At 40.7% G+C, this 20,720-nt stretch overlaps 2 protein-coding genes across 5 annotated transcripts in view; both read right to left on the bottom strand.

The window, feature by feature from the left end:
• Positions 1-6,634, bottom strand: part of kiaa1549lb (KIAA1549-like b) — a 57,098-nt gene extending 50,464 nt beyond the window's left edge. For both annotated transcript variants that reach the window (XM_085354003.1, XM_085354010.1), the window contains exon 1: positions 6,415-6,634. In XM_085354003.1, the coding sequence (XP_085210129.1) occupies positions 6,415-6,634 (220 nt within the window). The remainder of the gene's footprint in view (positions 1-6,414) is intronic.
• A 1,435-nt stretch (positions 6,635-8,069) lies between these two features.
• The window catches only part of hipk3b (homeodomain interacting protein kinase 3b), a 48,378-nt gene continuing 35,727 nt past the window's right edge, over positions 8,070-20,720 (bottom strand). Inside the window, exons 7-17 of one of the 3 annotated variants that reach the window (XM_085372306.1) lie at positions 20,545-20,704; positions 19,172-19,295; positions 18,931-19,052; positions 18,569-18,693; positions 17,748-17,915; positions 17,320-17,640; positions 17,084-17,230; positions 16,633-16,895; positions 16,317-16,368; positions 15,388-15,521; positions 8,070-13,338 (exon numbers count right to left, since the gene is read on the bottom strand). In XM_085372306.1, coding sequence (XP_085228432.1) covers positions 12,827-13,338; positions 15,388-15,521; positions 16,317-16,368; positions 16,633-16,895; positions 17,084-17,230; positions 17,320-17,640; positions 17,748-17,915; positions 18,569-18,693; positions 18,931-19,052; positions 19,172-19,295; positions 20,545-20,704 — 2,128 coding nt within the window. In that variant the 3' untranslated portion in view covers positions 8,070-12,826. Of the gene's footprint in view, positions 13,339-15,387; positions 15,528-16,316; positions 16,369-16,632; positions 16,896-17,083; positions 17,231-17,319; positions 17,641-17,747; positions 17,916-18,568; positions 18,694-18,930; positions 19,056-19,171; positions 19,296-20,544; positions 20,705-20,720 lie in introns of all 3 variants that reach the window. The other 2 variants (XM_085372148.1, XM_085372227.1) reach the window with 2 other exon arrangements.

Genomic DNA, 20,720 nt, shown 5'->3' with positions numbered 1-20,720 from the left:
CATCTGCATAGCCTGCAAAAAACGGCAGATGGAGAACGAAACAAAGTTGTTTTTTCTTGTGTGTGTATTTTACAGCATTTTTGCTTTAATAAATTGAGTTTTTAGTTTAATAACTGGTCACAAAGACAAACATTTGCAGCACAACAGAATGCAAATACAGGGAGTGCAGAATTATTAGGCAAATGAGTATTTTGTCCACATCATCCTCTTCATGCATGTTGTCTTACTCCAAGCTGTATAGGCTCGAAAGCCTACTACCAATTAAGCATATTAGATGATGTGCATCTCTGTAATGAGAAGGGGTGTGGTCTAATGACATCAACACCCTATATCAGGTGTGCATAATTATTAGGCAACGTCCTTTCCTTTGGCAAAATGGGTCAAAAGAAGGACTTGACAGGCTCAGAAAAGTCAAAAATAGTGAGATATCGTGCAGAGGGATGCAGCAGTCTCAAAATTGCAAAGCTTCTGAAGCGTGATCATCGAACAATCAAGCGTTTCATTCAAAATAGTCAACAGGGTGTGCAATACTCAGAGACATGGCCAAGGTAAGAAAGGCTGAAAGACGACCACCACTGAACAAGACACACAAGCTGAAACGTCAAGACTGGGCCAAGAAATATCTCAAGACTGGTTTTTCTAAGGTTTTATGGACTGATGAAATGAGAGTGAGTCTTGATGGGCCAGATGGATGGGCCCGTGGCTGGATTGGTAAAGGGCAGAGAGCTCCAGTCCGACTCAGACGCCAGCAAGGTGGAGGTGGAGTACTGGTTTGGGCTGGTATCATCAAAGATGAGCTTGTGGGGCCTTTTCGGGTTGAGGATGGAGTCAAGCTCAACTCCCAGTCCTACTGCCAGTTTCTGGAAGACACCTTCTTCAAGCAGTGGTACAGGAAGAAGTCTGCATCCTTCAAGAAAAACATGATTTTCATGCAGGACAATGCTCCATCACACGCGTCCAAGTACTCCACAGCGTGGCTGGCAAGAAAGGGTATAAAAGAAGAAAAACTAATGACATGGCCACCTTGTTCACCTGATCTGAACCCCATTGAGAACCTGTGGTCCATCATCAAATGTGAGATTTACAAGGAGGGAAAACAGTACACCTCTCTGAACAGTGTCTGGGAGGCTGTGGTTGCTGCTGCACGCAATGTTGATGGTGAACAGATCAAAACACTGACAGAATCCATGGATGGCAGGCTTTTGAGTGTCCTTGCAAAGAAAGGTGGCTATATTGGTCGCTGATTTGTTTTTGTTTTGTTTGTGAATGTGGAGATGTTATATTGGTTTCACTGGTAAAAATAAATAATTGAAATGGGTATATATTTGTTTTTTGTTAAGTTGCCTAATAATTATGCACAGTAATAGTCACCTGCACACACAGATATCCCCCTAAAATAGCTAATCTTTCATGACCAAATACTAAAAACAAGAATTGGGTGCAAAAGTTTGAATTTATTTTGGATTTTCTCTCAAAATTATATATACAGGATCAAATATATAGAACCCCACTAATAATTGGTCACATGGCCCTTTGCACGTTGCAACTCAACCAAATGCTTTTGTTAGCCATCGACAAACTTGGCATAATTCTGGCTGGATATTTCATCATTCTTCTTGGTAGAATTGGTAAAGTTCATTTAAACAGGTTGGTTTACTGGCACAGATCCAGCAAATTTTCAATAGGGTTGAGGTTGTGGCTTTAGAAAATCCACTCCAGAAGCTTGATGTTACTCTGATTTATCCATTACAAACTTCATTTTCATGTGTGTTTGGGATTATTGAGCTGATGGAACATCCAAATTGTGTCCAAGCTTTAACCGTCTAGCTGTCGATTTGAGGTGAAGTTTAAGAATTTTGAGGTAGCCCTCATCCATTTCCATTTTGTGCAATGTAGCAATGCGACTGGTGGCAAAACTGCACCCAAGCATGATGCTATCACCACAGTGCTTAAAAGCTGGTAGAATTCTTATTTTGCAAAGCCTCACCTTTACTCCTCCAAACGTATACTTCTATTCAGTACATGTGAATAGTACTCATTGATCAATGGTCATGACAATTTGCTTATTAATGATCATGAAACTGACTTCATGGCCCATTGTTAGTCAGTGGTGTTAGTTTCAGTCGTTACGCAAACGTCCTGCTTATAAGGTTGGGGAAGCCTGCAGTCAGCTGAGACTGAAGAAGTCACTTGGATGGGTGACGAAACGTTTCTCCCAGTGAAAACACAATGTCCAGATGAACAGAAGCAACTATTTGGGTTTTTGGATCAGTGGTTTCTTTCTTGGTCGCCATCCTCTTAGTCCTTGATTATCTAAAACTTCCTTCACTGTGGACAGTGACACCAGTGTTTCAGCAGTTTTTAGTTTATGGCAGGCTTGAGCCTTGGTGGTTCATTGATTGTTCGTGAACATCCTAACATACTTGCTCTTATTTGAGGGTGACAGTTTGGATCTTCTTCCAGTCCTTGGCAAAGTGTTGACAAAGTGATCATTAGTCATTTAAACTAATGATCTAGTAACCTGTAGTAGAAATGGCTCCAAGAGACCTTCTTAGATCTTCACTGAGTTCCTTGGCCTTTCCCATTGTTCAGAGTGCTATCAATCAAATCCTTTTTATGCTGACAAAGAGAAACTACCAGTTGTAGTCAATCATGATCATTAACGAGAAGTTAATAGGCCTAGAACCCTAACTGAATATACAGGGAGGGCCATTTATATGGATACACAATGAAATGGGAATGGTTGGTGATATTAAAGTCCTGTTTGTGGCACATTAGTATATGTGAAAGGGCAAACTCCTCAAGATGGGTGGTGACCATAGTGGCCATTTAGAAGTCGGCCATCTTGGATACAACTTTTGTTTTTTTCAATAGGAAGAGGGCCATGTGACACATCAAACTTATTGGTAATGTCACAAGAAAAACAATGGTGTGCTTGGTTTCAACGTAACGTATCCATATAAATGGCCCTCCCTGTACTCTTCAAAACCCACAGCTCATGTAGACAGTGTACCAAACCAACCGTGAGTGGTGTTTAAAAGAAAAAAAAAAATCTGTAGAAGTTAGTTTCACACTGACCATCCTGACAGCTCTGAAAAGACTCATCTAGATGCAAGAAAACAGAAAACACACACACAAAAGAAAACTGCACAGCTAGAAAGACTTAAAAAACGCAGGCACACAGATAGTGTCACGAGCCACTCAATTCACATTACCATTCATTTTATGAGTAAAAACCCCCCAGAATGTTTTGCAAATAGGAAATAGCTTTCAATCTTACTTTCATGCCTGCTTTCAATGAATTCCTAAGCACAAAGTGATGACTGGCAACAGCTCAGGGATGGCTTCTCATACTCAGAGGTCTATGAGGTTAACCCCGCGTCAAAACCAAGCTGTCAGCACTCATAAGCGAACGGGCGGGCTGTGCTCGCAGGAGTAAACAGAGATTACGTCAGAAGAAGTCAGTTGATCGTGGAAGGAATACAGAAGCCTTTGCTTAGCTCGCTCTTCTGCATGTCCCTGGGCATAATTTCAGCAGCTGTTGATAAGAAAGCAATAAAGCCAGCATGAGATTCTGTGAATTTATTCAACAACAATCTAACATGAGGCAAAAGCTTAGTCTTTGCTTGGAAAATTACTCGAGACACACACACTGACGCAGCATCTCACATTGACTCTGACTGGTGAGGGCTCTGAAGGGGAAATGTCATTGTTAGTCAAAAATTGGTGTTACCATAGAAATCACATGTTGTTCTGGTTCAGCAGTGAGTTCAGAAAACTAAGTGTGTTTTTTATTTAGTAATCCTTAGAAAGGCATACACAAATATAGCACTAAACCAGAATATATATTGTATATTAGTTTAGGGAAATGCAATCCAAAGCAAAAATAAATAAATAAAACAAATGAGCTGCTCAGTGCTGTTTCTTGCACAGTATAATGAGGACAATTTCTATAACAGAGGTCAAGCATTTATCTATAATGATAAGGTGAAAGTGTGCTGACAGAAAATTGAAATGTTTTATTAACAAACATGCATAAATCCTTAATTCTGGGCTTTGTAAAAGCCACTTTGGCAGAGCGTTATGGATAAGTTTTTGCAGGCTTTAAATACCTGGATTTAGCCAGTTTACCCAGATCTCCCAGGCATAACCTACTCCTATCAAGGTTTGTCAGATAGGATGAAAAGCATCTGTGAATTGCCACCTCTAAGTCTTTGCAGTTTAATGGCTTTTTTTGTTTTCCTGATAAGACCAGAAAATTATTTTTTCTTCTACCCAAACTCTAGGCAGGCCATCGGTGATGTTTACTCAAGAGTGGCTTCAGTTTATCCATTCTACCGTAAAAGCCTGATTTTTGGAGTGCTGCTGAGACAGTCGTCCTCTGGTCTCTGTAGAAGGCTTCTGAAGCTTTGTTCCCCCCCCCCCCCCTCCTTTATTTAACCAGAAAGTCCACCAGAACCTCCCCAGCATAGGCATAGGGAGCATGAGAGCAGGGGAACCCCACACCCTTGTGTGAACCCCTGTGTAACTAACCACCAGATATCCAATTTCAGGCGTGCTGAAGGTTCCAAACTTCTTTCACGTCACCTTCACCCCATTGTGCTCCTTTAAGATTTCAATGCTATAGAATGCTTTCTATTAGTACCTACACATTTAATGATGCCCTACAAAAGTTTAAGCTAAAAAGAGAATTTATTAGACATCGAGGTCTGATTTTATAAATGTCTGACGAGCCTCTGTTAGTGTTGGCCACCTCCACACAGTTTAGTTTGCTACTAGGTTTTTCTTGATACATAGAGGATAAAGAAAAAGAAAAATGGCATCAGTATTCCCATCGTTTCCCATTACATCTCAATGATAATTGGAGAAAACGTAATGGACCCCAGTCAATGTTGCATGAATTAATTTATAGAAGACTGCAGTGTTCAAGTTTCTGTGTAATAATTTTGTACTTTATATCCATTATGTAATAGTATTATTTTTTTTATTTGTATTTTATTTCTTTTCTTTTTTTTTGCTATAGCTCATAAAAGGAATGTTTTATGTCCTTTGTTGGACACTTAAATGCAAAAATCTGTCAATTAAACTTCATGTGGTGTAGGCTACATACTCTCATCAGCTGAATCAAATGTAAGAAAAGGTGGAATTATTTTTTGGAGGAAAGGGTGCAGGTTGCACTGATGCTACCTAAAAGACAGCACACAGATAAATGCAAAAACATCACTTAAATACTGTAAAAAATGCACTTCTATCTGTACAACTCAGGTGCTGCTGCTGTGTTCATGTGTTTAAGAATGGATGTGCTGACTGTGAAAAGGAGGAGGTGGTGGGAGGGAGGAGGAGGAGACTCTGCTACTGTAGCAGTGCATCAGCAGAGGTGAGACTACAGCCACCACTACATCACAGTATGCAGACTGGAAAGGGCTGATGGAGCCACTCTCAGTTTAGTTCCTGCAAAGAACACCTTGTGTTTGTTCTGTTTTCACTCGTGGACCCACAAGATTTCAAGGACACCTGTGCAGTCGAGGCAGTGCACATGAAGAGACTGACTGTCTTGTTCTTTTGTTTCAACCACTTTTCCCGGCAAACGGTGATGGCTGAAGGGCAGCTAAGTCGGCCAACCTTACCCCAACTGCCTCACATGCCAGAGGAGACAAACAGACCTACAGTGGGCAGCAGTATGTGTGTCATTAGTGCTGACCCAGATGCTCTGAAACACTGTCCTGTGACCGCACTGCACTGCATTCCCAGAATAACTCCTTACAGCTCATTACTGGCTGTAATAATGGGGCTTAATAGCCTCTGTCATTGAAATGCAACACAAATAAAATGCCATCAAAGGAACAATGGGGAAGTGAAGTTGAATTGGGAGACAATGTTGAGGATGAGATTGCTCACCCTGAGGAGAAACAGAGCTCTGTGCTCTGTGCAGTGCAATCTGATCAGTGAGACAAAGGCTTCAGGCTCAGGTGAGCGTTACATCACATATGAGCAAACCCCGAGTAGACCAGAATCAACAGCATCCCTAAAATATCATCTCGTGGCAGTGCCGTTTATAAGAGACCTTGTCCAGGGGAGAAAATACTCCCTAATCTCATTCATTGCAGAAGCCCAACAGTGTATCACACTGTAGAGATTTGGATTCATGGCTAAAGGATAGAAGTTTTCTTTTCCTAAAAATGATTTAGAAAGCTGTTGAGCAGACCATAGCTGCATCCACACAGCCCGTGAATCACGCACCCAGCAGCGGATTACAAAACGCTGCCCGTGTTAAACAAAAGATCCATTTTCCACTCAGCATGTTCTCATTCTTCCACAGCAGATGTCACAGCCTAGATGTGAAAAATGTGAACGCATAAAAATCACACTCTGCCACGGCATGTTGGAGCAGATAGCGCGACGGCGCGTGCTTACCCTCTGCGGCCAAAGAGCACCGGACAAGAAGTAAAAGCACTGCTACAGACAGCAGACAGTTTGCAAGCATCCCCGCTGCTCCGACTCGCAACCTGGTCCTCAAACACCTCCCCTCTCCTCCTGCATCCGTCCGCTGCGGCGAGCACCCATCGGGGTCTGCCCCGCCGGTTCCCGCCACTCTGAGGTGACCTGTCCGCCCACTCCTCAAACCGGGAGCCATATCCAGTGGACAAGTTGCTGAAGTTTCGCTCGTGAATAATACATTGGATCGCTGTGTGAACGGGAAACAGGGCCGTCCCGCGGTCTCGTCGCGTGTCCAGGTCTGGATGGTGGGGGAAGCGGCGCTGAAGGGAAATTAAGAAATGTGCCCTATCGCCCCTCTCCGCTCGGTCCACCCATCATCACTGTGTGGCGCAGGGCGGCGCGCGCACTTTGCCAAAGGTTTGACATTTAGCTGTTGGCGGTGAAGTGCCACATCCAGATCTGGTCCAGGTGGATGGCAGGCATTTACTTGCGCACAGGCAACATTCAGTCATGAAAGAAAGGCCAGCCTACCGCTGATTGCTTGTGGCTGGATGATTTTGAAGTGTGCCACCTTCCTGGCCAAACTGGGCGAATTAACCTCTCTGTTAATTGTAGTGAGAATGGAAGCGAGAGGGCAGGACGACCTCTTCTGGCGGTAACTCGTTAAGAATCAGATTTCTATGTGGAGCTGCTTAAAAAAAATGATGGTTGGTCTTCTTTGCGCTCTTACATGTTGGGTTGATATTAAAAACGACAATAATCACGTGACACTAGCCTATTAACACGTACATTGTCTTTCTTAATGGTTACCGTAATTAATGCGTGAATACCTAATTGTGCGGATAATGGCTGTTGTACCTCTTGATGTCCACAGGATGGCAGGCCAGACCCAGAAAACACAGCAGGTCGTCAACACCAAAGCCCACTGAACACGATTTTTTACCAATTTGAACATTTTATCATTTGAACATTAACACGTCTTTCCGGTTGAGGTAATTTAGCAACCATAATCATTTGACATTTTTCAGAATTGTGCTCACTCGTATTTCTTATTTAAGAATGTGTGGAACAAGCTCCAGGTTTTAATTCGGGAGACACTTTTCTGCCGTCGATGTTTTTCTGCTTTTGACGCATACACTCCCGTTTTTACCTCCTGTGAGTTTCTACAGATGTCAGCTGTTGATTTTTTATTTTAAATATAATACATTATATTATAAATAAATTATTAAAAATATAGATTTTAAGCATATAGTTGGGACTGGATCAGGTGACCCTGAATCCTCCCCTTTAGTGACGCTGCAGTAGATCGAGGCTGCTGGGAGCTTTCTTATTAACGTTTTATCACTGTGTCATAAGCCATTATTCATCTTTTTTACCCTTTCACAGTGTCTTTTGTCCGGTCTTCCTCCCCTCATCCCCAACCGGTCGCAGCAGGTGTCTTCCCCTCACAGACCCTGGTTCTGCCGGAGGCATCTTCTTGTCAGAAAAGGGAGTCCTTCCTTCCCAGTGTCACCAAAGTACTTACTCATATGGGCAAATCTGATTGTTGGGTTTCTCTGCACAATATAAAGCCCATTGAGGGAACTGTTGTGATTTGGAGCTTTCAATCACAGCACAAAAATCTTCTTCAGTAGGTGCAGTTTATTGTGTTCAGGTTCAAATTTCAGTTTCATCCGAACATATTCATGTTTGGAGATTAAATGCAACAGATTAACTGACAGAAAACTCATCTTTTGTCTGATTCCAGGTTCTCATGTCTGATAATTGAGCAGTTTTCTCCTGAAACAATTCTAAAGGATAGTCTTTTTGTTTTTGACAATAAATGTCAAGATACTACCTTGCAAACTCTACTTTTCCTGTCACACACTAAAACAAATAGAAATGAGTCCAATCCATCATTTATATTAATGTGCATTAATGTGAATGAACAGACCAAATCAGAAAGAACTGCATCAATAGATTTTTTTTTTTTAATTCAAAGTGAATCTTAACAATAATACACCATAAAGTCTTATTTTGACACTCACCAAAAGAGTCACCTGGAAAACCCGCTTAATGTGACAAAGTAGAGAAGGCTTGGTCACACCTAAATCACTGAGAACTAGAGAGGAAACACTATCGCAAACTGTAAAGAGACATCACATCCATAGAGTTAGTTTTCCCAGTCCTCATACTGTAAATATTGCACAGTGCAATTGCTACATGGCAAACTAGTGTAGCACAAAATTAAAAAAGCAAACGAACCAAAAACAGGAGGAAATAAAAGCCACAAAACAAAACAAAAAAAATCTACAGGTATTAAAACAGTAACAGTTCAGATTTAATTATCAAGTCTAATTGATGAGCAATCCAAACAGATGATTCCATAACTTGCAGTGTGAATTAACTCTGAAATTGATACAAGTGACCAGAAAACTGAAAATAAGAGCTTGAGTAAAACAAATCTCATATTAAAATCAAACAGTTACACAGTAGCACAATTAGACTAATACACACCCTGAATTAAGATCTCTAAAGGATAATACCGCAGCAGAGGATTTTTTTTTTCCATATCAAAGTCATAACATTAATAGAAGTAATTTTACAAATGACTGTTTTATCTGTTAAATGTTAGATGAATCTTCAAAAAAAAAAAAAAAAAAAAAAAACAGAAAAGAAATCAAGGTGTCAATCTTGTGGAAAATTAAAAACAGTTTTAAGATTTCTCTCCTCTTGCATCCATTCTTTTCCTAAACAAGTACGGGAGAGTTTATGCAGGCGCATTGCTGGTGAATACCTTTGAAGGAATCAAAACACAGATTACATTTCACATGCTTATTATTGGGGGAACTATTTCAAGCACTAATCTGCCAAGTCCATGCCTTGTCATCATAAGCTTTCTTTCCCAAAGGGATATTTGAGTATGATCAGTAAAGCATACAAGTCAGACAAAAGCTATTAAAAAACATACAACCATATCAATGTCAGTGGCGAAATGTGGAGTATTGCACTCATGACTGACAGAGAACATGACAACCTCCTCGACAGAGCTCTTTTCGTCCAGAACCCAGAACAAAAACACCCAGATATACTCTTGCTGGATATAAAGCATAGCTTCTGATTTTTAAAAGGCCAGTGTTGTCAGCCGTGCTCTGGTTACTCCCACTCAGCTTCAGCTTGCATGATAGGAGCGCTGCTCTAGGCAGTCAGCTTCTAGGCAGACAAAGTGAAGCATCTAAGGTGTACATGCAAGGTAATGTAAAGCATGGAGATTATCTAAGAACACTTGGTGGTGCAATGACCGCACAATGTAAAGTATTGCATCTGCTGTTCAGCCAGAGTGACTATCCAAAGACCATTGAGTGAGTGTCATTCAAAGCGCACGCATGTGTGTGTTAATCAGAGAGGTTTTACGTGGCGACTGTGTGAAACAAGCGGAGAACCACCACTACGCTGTTCATGTGTATAAGCTGATCAGAGTCACTGTGATGAAGTCCTACTTTGAGTTGTTTTTATTCTCTGCTTCTTGTTTTTCTTACTTTCCTCTTTAAACTCTTGGTCAAATGTCTGTTAAAAACTTGTCCATTCTACACTGTAGGGAACTGTTACTGAATTCTACTCCTTCCTCAAATAAATCGGGAAGAAATCACCAGCATGAATTCTCACTTTCTGAATCTCAAGGCACATAAACAGTGCTGCTCACACTGTCTCAATTTCAAGAAAGGACATATCACAACGGTAACTGTTTCGCACCGACAAAACATCATTTTGATATTAGACACTCATAAAGGGGAGAGCGATCTGAACTCAAGGCAGTTTAGAATATCAAACTGTGAAACTGATATCCTAGCCAGATATAACATTGAACAGATAAAAGGGCTGCAATAAATACTTTGATCAAACCAATTTAACAATAAAAACAAATCAGAAAACGTCATTTTAGAACAGAAAAATTGGGCTAAATTTCTCTCTTACAGTCTAATCACCCAAACCCTAACAAGCCTCCCTACCTCTATAAGTGCTTAGTGGCAAGTGCGTTTGTGTGTGACTAGTGGAAACAACACAGAAGTCTTCCAATGGAACACAATGTTTTTGTTTTCCCCCCCGGCATCTCGAAGTGCCCTCATAACCCACGAGAGTACTGGTAGCACACCGTTTACTCACAATAAAAAAGTTAACTCAATCCTGCAAGCTATAGCTTCAGATGTGTACAAAACGTCAATATGAAAACATACAAAAATTAAGTTACATCGATACATCATTTATATGCAGTGACGAGCCCAAAAGGTTAATAAGGATAAAATACTGATGCAAAAAACACGCACCCCGAGAAACGACAAATGCAACTAATGTTCATCATCAGCAATACAGTAGTTACAATGACACTTCAAATATGAACGCAAAACACAAAAATCAAAACCACTTCTATTTCAGATAATTAGGGACCTATACAAAAATAGCAACGCTAGGTTTAAACTCAGAGAGAAATCACCTAATTTCACAGCTATTGAAGTGGCAATCATATAGCAGCTTATCTATGATACATTCAAGAAAGAAATGATACGACTTATTAATTGCCCAATAAGCTAGACAAAACCTCAGCTGTTTTTTTTGTTTGTTTTGTTTTTTTTAAATACAACTTTTTTTTGTTTTAATTTAACCCCATTCTACAACTACAGTACAACTGAGGTCTATGCAAACAGAATAGCTACCTTGCTCAAGAAATGAATTACAGTCTTTGGTGCTGCACAAGCAACTTCATTTGAAAAGAAAAAGACAAAAAAACCCACACATGTAACTAGTAAAACAAACAGAAGAAAAAACAAAAACGCACACACGCAGCATATCTACATATATATAGACTGGTGCTACAGTCTTATATATGTATATATATCCTCCCTGACGGAATGTATAAAATAAGCAGTTGACACCGATAAGCTGTAAGCCTTTAACAAATGGTATAATGTAAAGTGAAAAAGTTAACTTTGTCACACATGCATAAATGAGAGAATTGCACACAATTAACTCACACCTTATCAAGCATCTGTACTAAATAGTCTAGCTCTATAATATATGTCCATATATGTGTGTATATCAAATACTGCATGGTTTGCTCAGGCTTAGAAGATTCCATACTGTGAATTAATTTGCATTTTTTCTTTACCTAATCAAAGCCATGCCCACCACACTTCTAAACATCTAAAAAAAATAAAAACAAAAAACAAAGTGAAAACACTCAAAAACGAAAATACGAAGACGAAAAATGAAGAATAATCAACGACTATTTAGATTGTATTGCAGTTTCAAACAGTACAAATACTGTTAGTAGTAAGAGTTTCACTGAATAGAAAGTGATTATCAAATATTAAGCAATACTCAGTACTTGCACTTTGTACACTAGTTCATTCGGGAACTGGAGAATGAAAAAAATAAAAGAATAAAATGAACTGAATGAAACAGCAGGCATTTGCAACAGCAAAGCACGCTGTTCTACTTGAAAGAACAGAGGGGAAAAAAATTAACTCACTACACGCTGAAATATACACAGACTCGAAAATATAAGCACCGCTATCCGCGATACATCACATCCATGCAGGCTATGCATGGACATATACACATGTGCATATATATACACTCACACATAGGATGCATCGACTGATTGGAATTTCAAGTGCTGCAGTCCAGTACATTAATATTCATGTATATAGTCATATATAAGTAGTAACATTAACAACCTCAAATATGTAAGGCACTATGGCTGGGGACAGTTATACAATGCAGCGAGTCTTGTGACACATTTTACATTTTTGCTCATGCAAGACCACATGCAGCGTGAGGAATAACCCTATTTAATTCGGTTAATTGACTTGACATTGCTAAACACCAAAAGACACCGAAAAGGTACAAATACTTCAAACGCAGTACAACGTACACTGTGGACGACATGTGCATCTGTCAATCTAGAGCTAGAGACTGGGATGGCTTTACAAAGATGAATGTGTCTTGCACACACGTAAGAAGGCAATATAGAAAAATAGCTGGGATCAGGGGTGCAAAGTCTAACTATTCAACAACACCCCAATTATTCACCTGTCTTGAGGAGTATTCGTAGAAGATCCAATGCAAAGATATATCAAATGTGCAAAACACATTAAGTGTGAGTTTAACTATTCATTCATTCTTTCATTCAATCATTCATACGTTACTTCCTTCTTAATTTTTGCCAAATCATCTCTACCATTGGAACTCTTTTTTTTGTTTTGTTTTTTGTTTTTTAAAGCTTGAAGTTCAATTACACTCAAGTCTACATGATTCAAAAAATAGTTTGCTTTCTCTGTGGTTGTGCCATGGTTTTTCAGAAATAAAAACCATGTTGTTTGTGGTTAAAGATATATTTCGCCCTGCTCACTTAGCCCTCAGGTGGTATGAAGGGTACCTGAGCAGCCATGCTCAGATGTAAGGGTACTGGTTTATTTTGGTAGGGCTGAGAGGGAAACTGCCATAGGCGGGAGAGGCAATGTAGGAGTGCGGGGGAAAGAGGGGCTTGAACTGGCCCTGGGGGTGCAAGGTGGGGGAGGGTAGCAGCCGGGGGTTGATGCCTACTGCGACTTGATGCACAATGCCTGCCGGATGGGAGATGCTGTAGGTTGGCTGAAGGACGGGGCGGGTGGCCCCAGGAGAGGCCAGGAGGTGGGCCACAGGTGCAGCTGTGACCAGAGAACCAGACGGAGGGTAAGACAGTATGGTGGGCTGGGAGTGCGGATGTCCACCAAGGTGTGGGTGGGGGCCCGTAGTGTGGTTTGGGCTGCTGTGGGAGAGAGTGAAAGTGTGCCCATGCATGGTGGGAGGGATGTAGGCCTGTGGTCTCCGGTGGGAAAAGTTCCCGTTCCATTCCTGATGGCAGGAACTGAAATGTTGCACCTGAAGGAGCGAAGAACAACAACATTTCACATTCAACGACCTCAGATTCATCGGTACCGAGTGAGTCTTTGCGAGCCACTAGATGCTGCTGTTTCCATGCGCTTGCATGTAAACACCTTCCATGTTATCAGTCACCAACAGCGGCATCATCTGCTTGTGTACCAATGCACATAAGAGTAAATGAACAGTATCAAAGTAAAATACCTTCATCTTTAAAAATATTTGGAAACTTAAATCATCTGACACCATTTGGGAGCACTGCTATGATGTTGCTCCTCCCAGGGAAGTTCCACTTACAGTATGAACTTGACTGCTGCACTACCTCAAAAAGGAAATATTTGAAATTCAAATGTTGTGCTCTTTATCACACATTAAACTGTAGTGAGTGTAGTCACAAGTACCTCTGTTACTTTAATAATATCATGTTATTTTACAAGTTGCCATTGCTGCTTTACATTCCAGAAAAAGACTTGACGCTGACAAAAATTATAAGATGAGGCGTTCTACAAGCAACAGCCAATTACGTTCATAAAGACACACCAGGATTATTTCTGCCTGGAGCTAAAACCAAGCTTTTTATGCTTTTGCTCAGACTTCTTTTGAAGAAGAAACATATTTTGCCCTTTCAGGACAAGTTTCTTATGTCAAAATTGTTGTTCTCAAAATCTCAAATTTGTGCAAATAATTTTACAGTCAATATTACTTGATGAGGCAGATAGAATTTTTTTTCAAAAATAAGTTTACTTGTACTAGAGATGGACCGATCCGATATTACGTATCGGTATCGGTCTAATACTGACGTAAATTACTGGATCAGATATCGGAGAAAAAAGAAAAAAAAGTAATCCGATCCATTAAATATCAAAAAAAAGCACCTCACAAAACTTGCGACTTCCGAGGAAGTTATCCCAGAGAGAAGTAAAGCAAATGTCTAAGTTCATCTCTGAATGTTTGTAAAGCATTCCCGCGTTAAGCTTAACAACCGATATATGGAGTGACTGCCTCTCTCTCCCTCCCTCTCCTGCTGCTACTTCAAACGTGAAAATAATTACTGATCAGCTGATCGGCTTTTCTGTTGCGAGTCCGTCTCTCTTGTTTGTTTATTGCTCACTTCGTGCCAGAAAGAGGAAACCAGCCGCTGAACAACAGCAGCACGTTTAAGCTTGATAAGCTGTTTTTAGAATTTATTTACATTCTACACCAGGATCCTTTTCTACGTAGCTGACGGCTGGTAACTGTGCAGGGGCGGATCTAGCAAAGTTTAGCCAGGGGGGCCGAACAGGGAAAAGTGGGGCACAAAGACATACTTTTCTTTCTTATTCTCATTTAAAATGTCTAGCTTTTAATAAATAGTTATCTGAATCTTACACCCAAGTTTTAATCTGATGTAAAATGTATAGAAGTCCATTACAGTATATAGTAACTATTAAGTCTAATATACCCTAGTAAGCTATACTACTTTTTCCTTTAGGGAGGTACGATCTGTGCAGTCTGCAATTCTGTTGAAGAAAGATGTTGAATCTATTTAATTATTCTTGGAAAATAATTTATTTCTGTGCATTTTTTTTTCACACTGCATCAAATGAAAGTTGATTACGTCAATTAAGCATCATGAGGTGGAGCGTGGGTGGTTCCCCATTTAAAATTTTTTTTTTGCTGGGAGTTTTAGAACCCTATTAGTTAGGTTGCTTACTCTTTAAAATACCAGAATAGGGAGGATGGAGTAGGTTTAAGTTTATTAGATTGATCAGTAATGCTGAACTATGAAATATTTTGGGTGCAGTGTATTTTTTGCATACAGGTATAACAGAATAGCTTTAGTGGTTTTGGGTTTTTTTTAAACTTGAGTATGAACTTATACAAAAAGCAGCAAGATATTAAAAAACTGTTTTATTGATTAAAAAACACACTATATCGGATTCATATCGGTATCGGCAGATATCCAAATTTATGATATCGGTATCGGACATAAAAAAGTGGTATCGTGCCATCTCTAACTTGTACTAGTGTCTTTATTTACGTTCACGGTATGCGACTGCATGTGCTTACCTGCCCAAAGCCAATAGGCTGCTGTTGCTGGGGCTGGAATGCAGGGGTAATTTTCTGAGGCCTGTTGAGGAGGGGAGTGGAGTGATGATGTTGTCGCCCAGGAAAACTGCGCCCTTTGGACTGGCATGAAGACTCTAAGCCTGAGGAAGCAGGTCATGTGAAAAGGGGTAAAGAAGAGAACACGGAAAGACTGAAATGACACTTATAAACACAAACAACACAGTGTCCTACTAACAATATTAGATTGTAAATAACAGGCAAACAAGATTGAGCCAGAGATCCAACTACATCCAGAGAAATGGCAACATTTGTGGCAGGAGGCTCTGAAGGCTTATTGGTGATTTCAGCTGTGCTTGATCAGTTCCAAACCATTAAACACAGTTATATCTGTTCTTTCATTTAGATGATCATAAATAGATATGTTTTGGGGGTCAGGGAGTAGTTTGTAACCAAGCTTGTTCATAGAGCTTATAGTGAGGGTCAGACCATTGGCTAAAAATACACATGGCAGCCTTAGAATAGGAAGCTGTGCCCTTTTATGTGTGCCTTTAGTTGTAATAGTTTGGAGGTTGGAGACATAAAGGTAATATGAATCTGTATGATTTTCTAAGGATTTACAGTAAACCTTGCACTTTAAAGGGTCTTATTTTTAAAAAGAAAGGCAGATCTTAAATGACAGTTGTTGCCCGTGGTCCCACTTACCACAACTGTTATAAAGTCTACATATAGCATGTGTCCAGTCTAGCACCAATAAAGAAATACTGACTGGTATCTTTGGGGCAATTGCACATGCCTTATGCAGATTCAAGAAATGCAAATCCACACAGAAACAGAGGGTCTCTCAGCCTTGAGTAAGAAGTGTTGACAGCAAACAGATATCCACTCCAACGATCAAAGCAGATATGTCAGGGCATGTAACCCATAATCACCTGTGAGAACTTCTGTGGCCTACTAAAACGACATAATCCAAGGCCACGTGACCTGTGGAGCAGACGGCAGCAGTGGTGACAAGACCTTTGAGCTAGCGCGACCTAGTCATGGATTTGCAAGTTGTCTGACTCAACAATTATTTAAAGTATACTTCAGACACTTAGCAATTGAGCACAATGAAGGAATATAGTCATGTTAACCATATCATTAACTATCATTTTAGTTTAGAATGATCAGTGTGTTAATCTACTGCTCATCCCCCTTTTAAGTAGAGTAAGAACGTGTATAAATCTGGCAGCAAATGTAAACCATTACCTGTGTTGCCATGAGTTTCACTGACTGCAGGGTTATTATTGTTGTTGTTCTGCACCCGCATTGGAGGCACCACAACAGTACGAACTGTTGGTTTGCTGGGCTCGGTCTCCGGGGCAACACATGCGACGCAAGGCTCGCAGTTCTGGTTGCTGTCAGCAATATAGCGCCTTTCTGTGAAGGGACTGTTGCTATGGCCAGAGGTATGTGATGCAGGCGAGCTGTCCACGGTGTCACAACCACTCTCCTGTTCATCGTCCGACATGCTGCAATAAGAATGTATGCGGCAACTTACGGCGTAGTAGCTGAACATAATATCTCTCAATGTTGCACACTTATTTTGGTTGTCATGTACTATTTTAAAATTTGGGCTAATCTGTCCAATGGAGACTTTTAAAACCAGGCAGTATCTCATCTGTTCAAGGACAGTCTGAAGCTACTATCCCTACTTTACCTGTTGGGGTGTTTGCAGGGAGATGTGCTGGACTGAGATGAGGCAGAAGAACTGGTGCTGAGCGTACTGTCTGGACTGCTGAGAGAACAGACTCTCTCCATACTGACGGTGCTCTGACACGCTTCACAATCTGCACTCCCCTTACATCTGTGTGCAGAGAGATGTATCAAATCAGACACTCAATTTGAATGCTTTAAAGAGATGTTAGGAAGAGGAGCATGGTAGTCAATACTCACTCTCCAATTGAATGTCTTTGCGCGCCCTCCTCCTCATCGCTGCTGATACTGATGACGCTAACAGTTGGGCTAGCGAGGTCAGAGATCACCATAGCCTGTCTCTGCTCCTGTGAAACTGAAAGCTCCTCGCAGTCTGGCTCCACTTTGCAGCAGTTCTCATCCTCCTCCTCCACCTGCTCTGTTCTTTGCTCCTCTCCAATAGCGTGGCCTTCCTCTGGACATCTGGCTTCCTCTACCTCGTCCACATTCTTTGCTGTATCGGCCATCTTTGGGGACTGACATGCTAAATTTTGGATGTTAGTGTTTTGGGAGATGTTGCACCTAGAAAAGAACAGAGGAGGCTTTGTCAGATTCATGTTTTTGTCCTTATTTTTCTTCCTAAGGGGGGGGAAAAAAACAAAACAAAACAAAAAAAACATGAATCATACCTGTTCACAGACGGCTTGGCTCTCTTGTTGGCAGCTGGCTGTGGCCACACCACATGTGCAATGCCTATGTTGATTGGCTGGTGGGTGGACATGGTCATTTGGTTGGTTAAGAATGGCTGAGGGTGTGCAATCATGGAGCTGTAATGGTTACCATGGGGACGCACTTTCCTGCAAATAAAGCAAAGATCTCAAATTGTGCACAGCTTTCAATAAAATTGGTAGGCATAGCTACATCTCTACCAAAAGTACTCAAGAAGTTTTAGTGATTTTTTTCAAGGAACTAAAAGCTTGCTTTGGACTGTTGGATATCTGGACTGCCATGACAAAGATTAGACCAATTCTATCCACCACTTTGGGTGGGGACTCAAAGAGGCAAAAATGTTTAAGTTGAAACACGTTTTATCAGCTATTATGAAGACTGAATGTGCAATGACCAAGGCAGTGTGGTTCAAATAAATGTTTGGTGCTGCAAGACACACACACAAAAACACACACACGCGCGCGCACACACACAGACTTCCCCAGAACTTATTCTAAACTGTAATTCCTGTGGTGGAATAACAGAGTTTTGACAAAGGTTTGTGGTCCCCGAGGAAACTTCCTGCAGCACAAATGCAGCTTATGACTCATAGGTCGTTAACATTCAGTGGAGCAAGCACGAGAACAGCATGTCCATTCCTACCACACGGAAACTAAAGATAATTAAGCATCAATAATTTTTACAATATGCGATGGAACTATAAATACAGACGCGAAATGATATGGATGACACATCAGGAAGACGGTGTAGTGTAACCTCCTGAAATAGATGCATGTCTTACCCCCAGTCACCCAATCTCTGTGAGCCTGCCACTGTGTCCGACGCCATAGTGGTTGGTGGTGGGGGCACCGATGTCACCTGCTGCCAAGTGGGCACCAAGATTTGCTGTGCACGAGCTGACCAAGACTGTTGGAGTGCAAAGAAGCAAAGTTGCATCACTGCAGACTTTACTTTCATCAGATTGTACATTAAAGGTCAACTCTGAACTTCTTTCGCACGTGGTTATTTCTCCCCTTTTAAATGACTCCCAAAAATGATTAATATATATTAAATGAAAAACATTTCATTGATCTAAGCACACTAATCACCTCAAGCTAACATTTCATATCAGTACATATTCTGTCATTTTAAGTGCCTCCTTACCTGTGTGATGACTCCAGGTCTGATTTGTATGGGCTGGATTGAGGGTGCTTGTGTGACTAGTGGCACAGAGGCCTCCATGCGAACAGAGTAACCTGCTGGTTTAGCTGTGTTGTGGGGGATTCCTGCTGTGGGAGGTAATAGAAAATGTCTTTGTTAAGTCTATTCACAAAAAGGAGAGTGACAAATAAATATAAGAATGACTGAAAGCATGACAAATAAATTAAAGTTTTACATGTCCTACCTTGAATGGTTGGGGGACATAAAATGAGAGCCTGCTGAAATGATTCATTGCATCCAAATTGACCACTTCCTGTCTGCAGTGGTATGCCAGGGTGCATTACTGAGGCTGCTGATGGAGCTAACCCCTAAAGGGAAAAAAAACAATAATAAAAAGGGGATAATGGCATTTTTCAGATTTATTGTAATTACGATCAGTAGCACTGAAGAGCCAGCAGATGGCAACATGCCAGCAGCATTTTTCCCCCCAGGTGAGCGAGATCAGAAACATATTAAATAGAGAAATTATTGGGTAGTCAGTTAACCTTTGGCTTAACAGTAGTATATAAGTCTACAGATAATGGTTCACAAGGTGTAGGCCCACCTGAAACCCATATCACACATAATTTCATAAATTGCTGAATCAAAGCAGGTTCAAGGTCCACTTTTGTACTAATGCAGTCCTTGAAGAAATGAAAGTCACTAAGCTTAAAGAATTGTGGTTATGCTCTTACGCTGTTGATATTCTCTGTTCTAAGACACCTTTTGCTATGAACATGCTCAAGAATTGACTGGCCTTAGGGGTAAACAGTCGAGCATGTTCCTTTGCTTCCCTACTAATGCTTCTCTCGTGCCTGGGTATAATCACATTTATTGGCTAACAACAACTAGGTCTATACAGTCTGCTACAGCTCCTACATGTATCCCAGCCCCCGCACACATGACTGTAAACGCAAAGCAGCCTTTCAAATCGGTAATGCTAAGAAAGCCACCACATCCTGAATGATAAACATTGACTTTCTTTTATAGCGGCCCATAAACATAACAGAAATGACAGTGCATCAGTTTTATCGTTCAATAAATGCCATCTGGTACTCTTATCCGTTTTTAGTTCTGATTTGGAATGAGGGAGACATAATGTGATCTTCCCGTGTACTAATGGTTAACTATGTCACCATTACATTGTTATTCAGGTAATGTATGTATGTATGCATGCATGTCACTATTAGTCATGTTCATTGTGAGTACATGTTAAATAAACTGAGTTGTTTTGCATTATAAAGATCCAAAACCCAAAAAAGGGTCAGTTGCTCTTTTCTCCTCAGCAACAACACTGATTTGCACTGTTGCCATGACCTCAGAAACATGACGTGTTTTTGTTGCCATGACAGCAGTGCGAGGACGCAATAAGACGGACAAGTCAGTACACAAAAAAGCAATAAAAGCAAGGTCTGTACAATTACTCTTCACAGAAGCACAAAAACAAAGCATATTATTATTATTAATTCACATCATGTGGGATCATTCCATCATTCAGGAAACAAAACTTTGTTTTTGAATATTTTAATTTCTGGATGCAATAATTACTTTGTGTAAAAAGAATCAAAACCAACTTACTTGAGGATGGACAGCAGTCATCTTGCTGAAAGGGTGATTGGCTGAGGCAGCAGCGGTTGTAGTTACAGGCCTGATGAAAGGCCCTTTGTTTCGGTTTGCGGCCTCATATGCACTGGGACGAGTCCAGCAAACATCCATGATGTGGAAACATGACTTCACACTGAAGACAGAGACAT

Source organism: Diplotaxodon limnothrissa, linkage group LG1, assembly GCF_057381915.1.
Source record: "Diplotaxodon limnothrissa isolate DT_005_m linkage group LG1, D_limnothrissa_male_GT1.1, whole genome shotgun sequence".
NCBI lineage: Eukaryota > Metazoa > Chordata > Actinopteri > Cichliformes > Cichlidae > Diplotaxodon > Diplotaxodon limnothrissa.
This window is presented reverse-complemented; position numbering and strand designations above follow the sequence as displayed.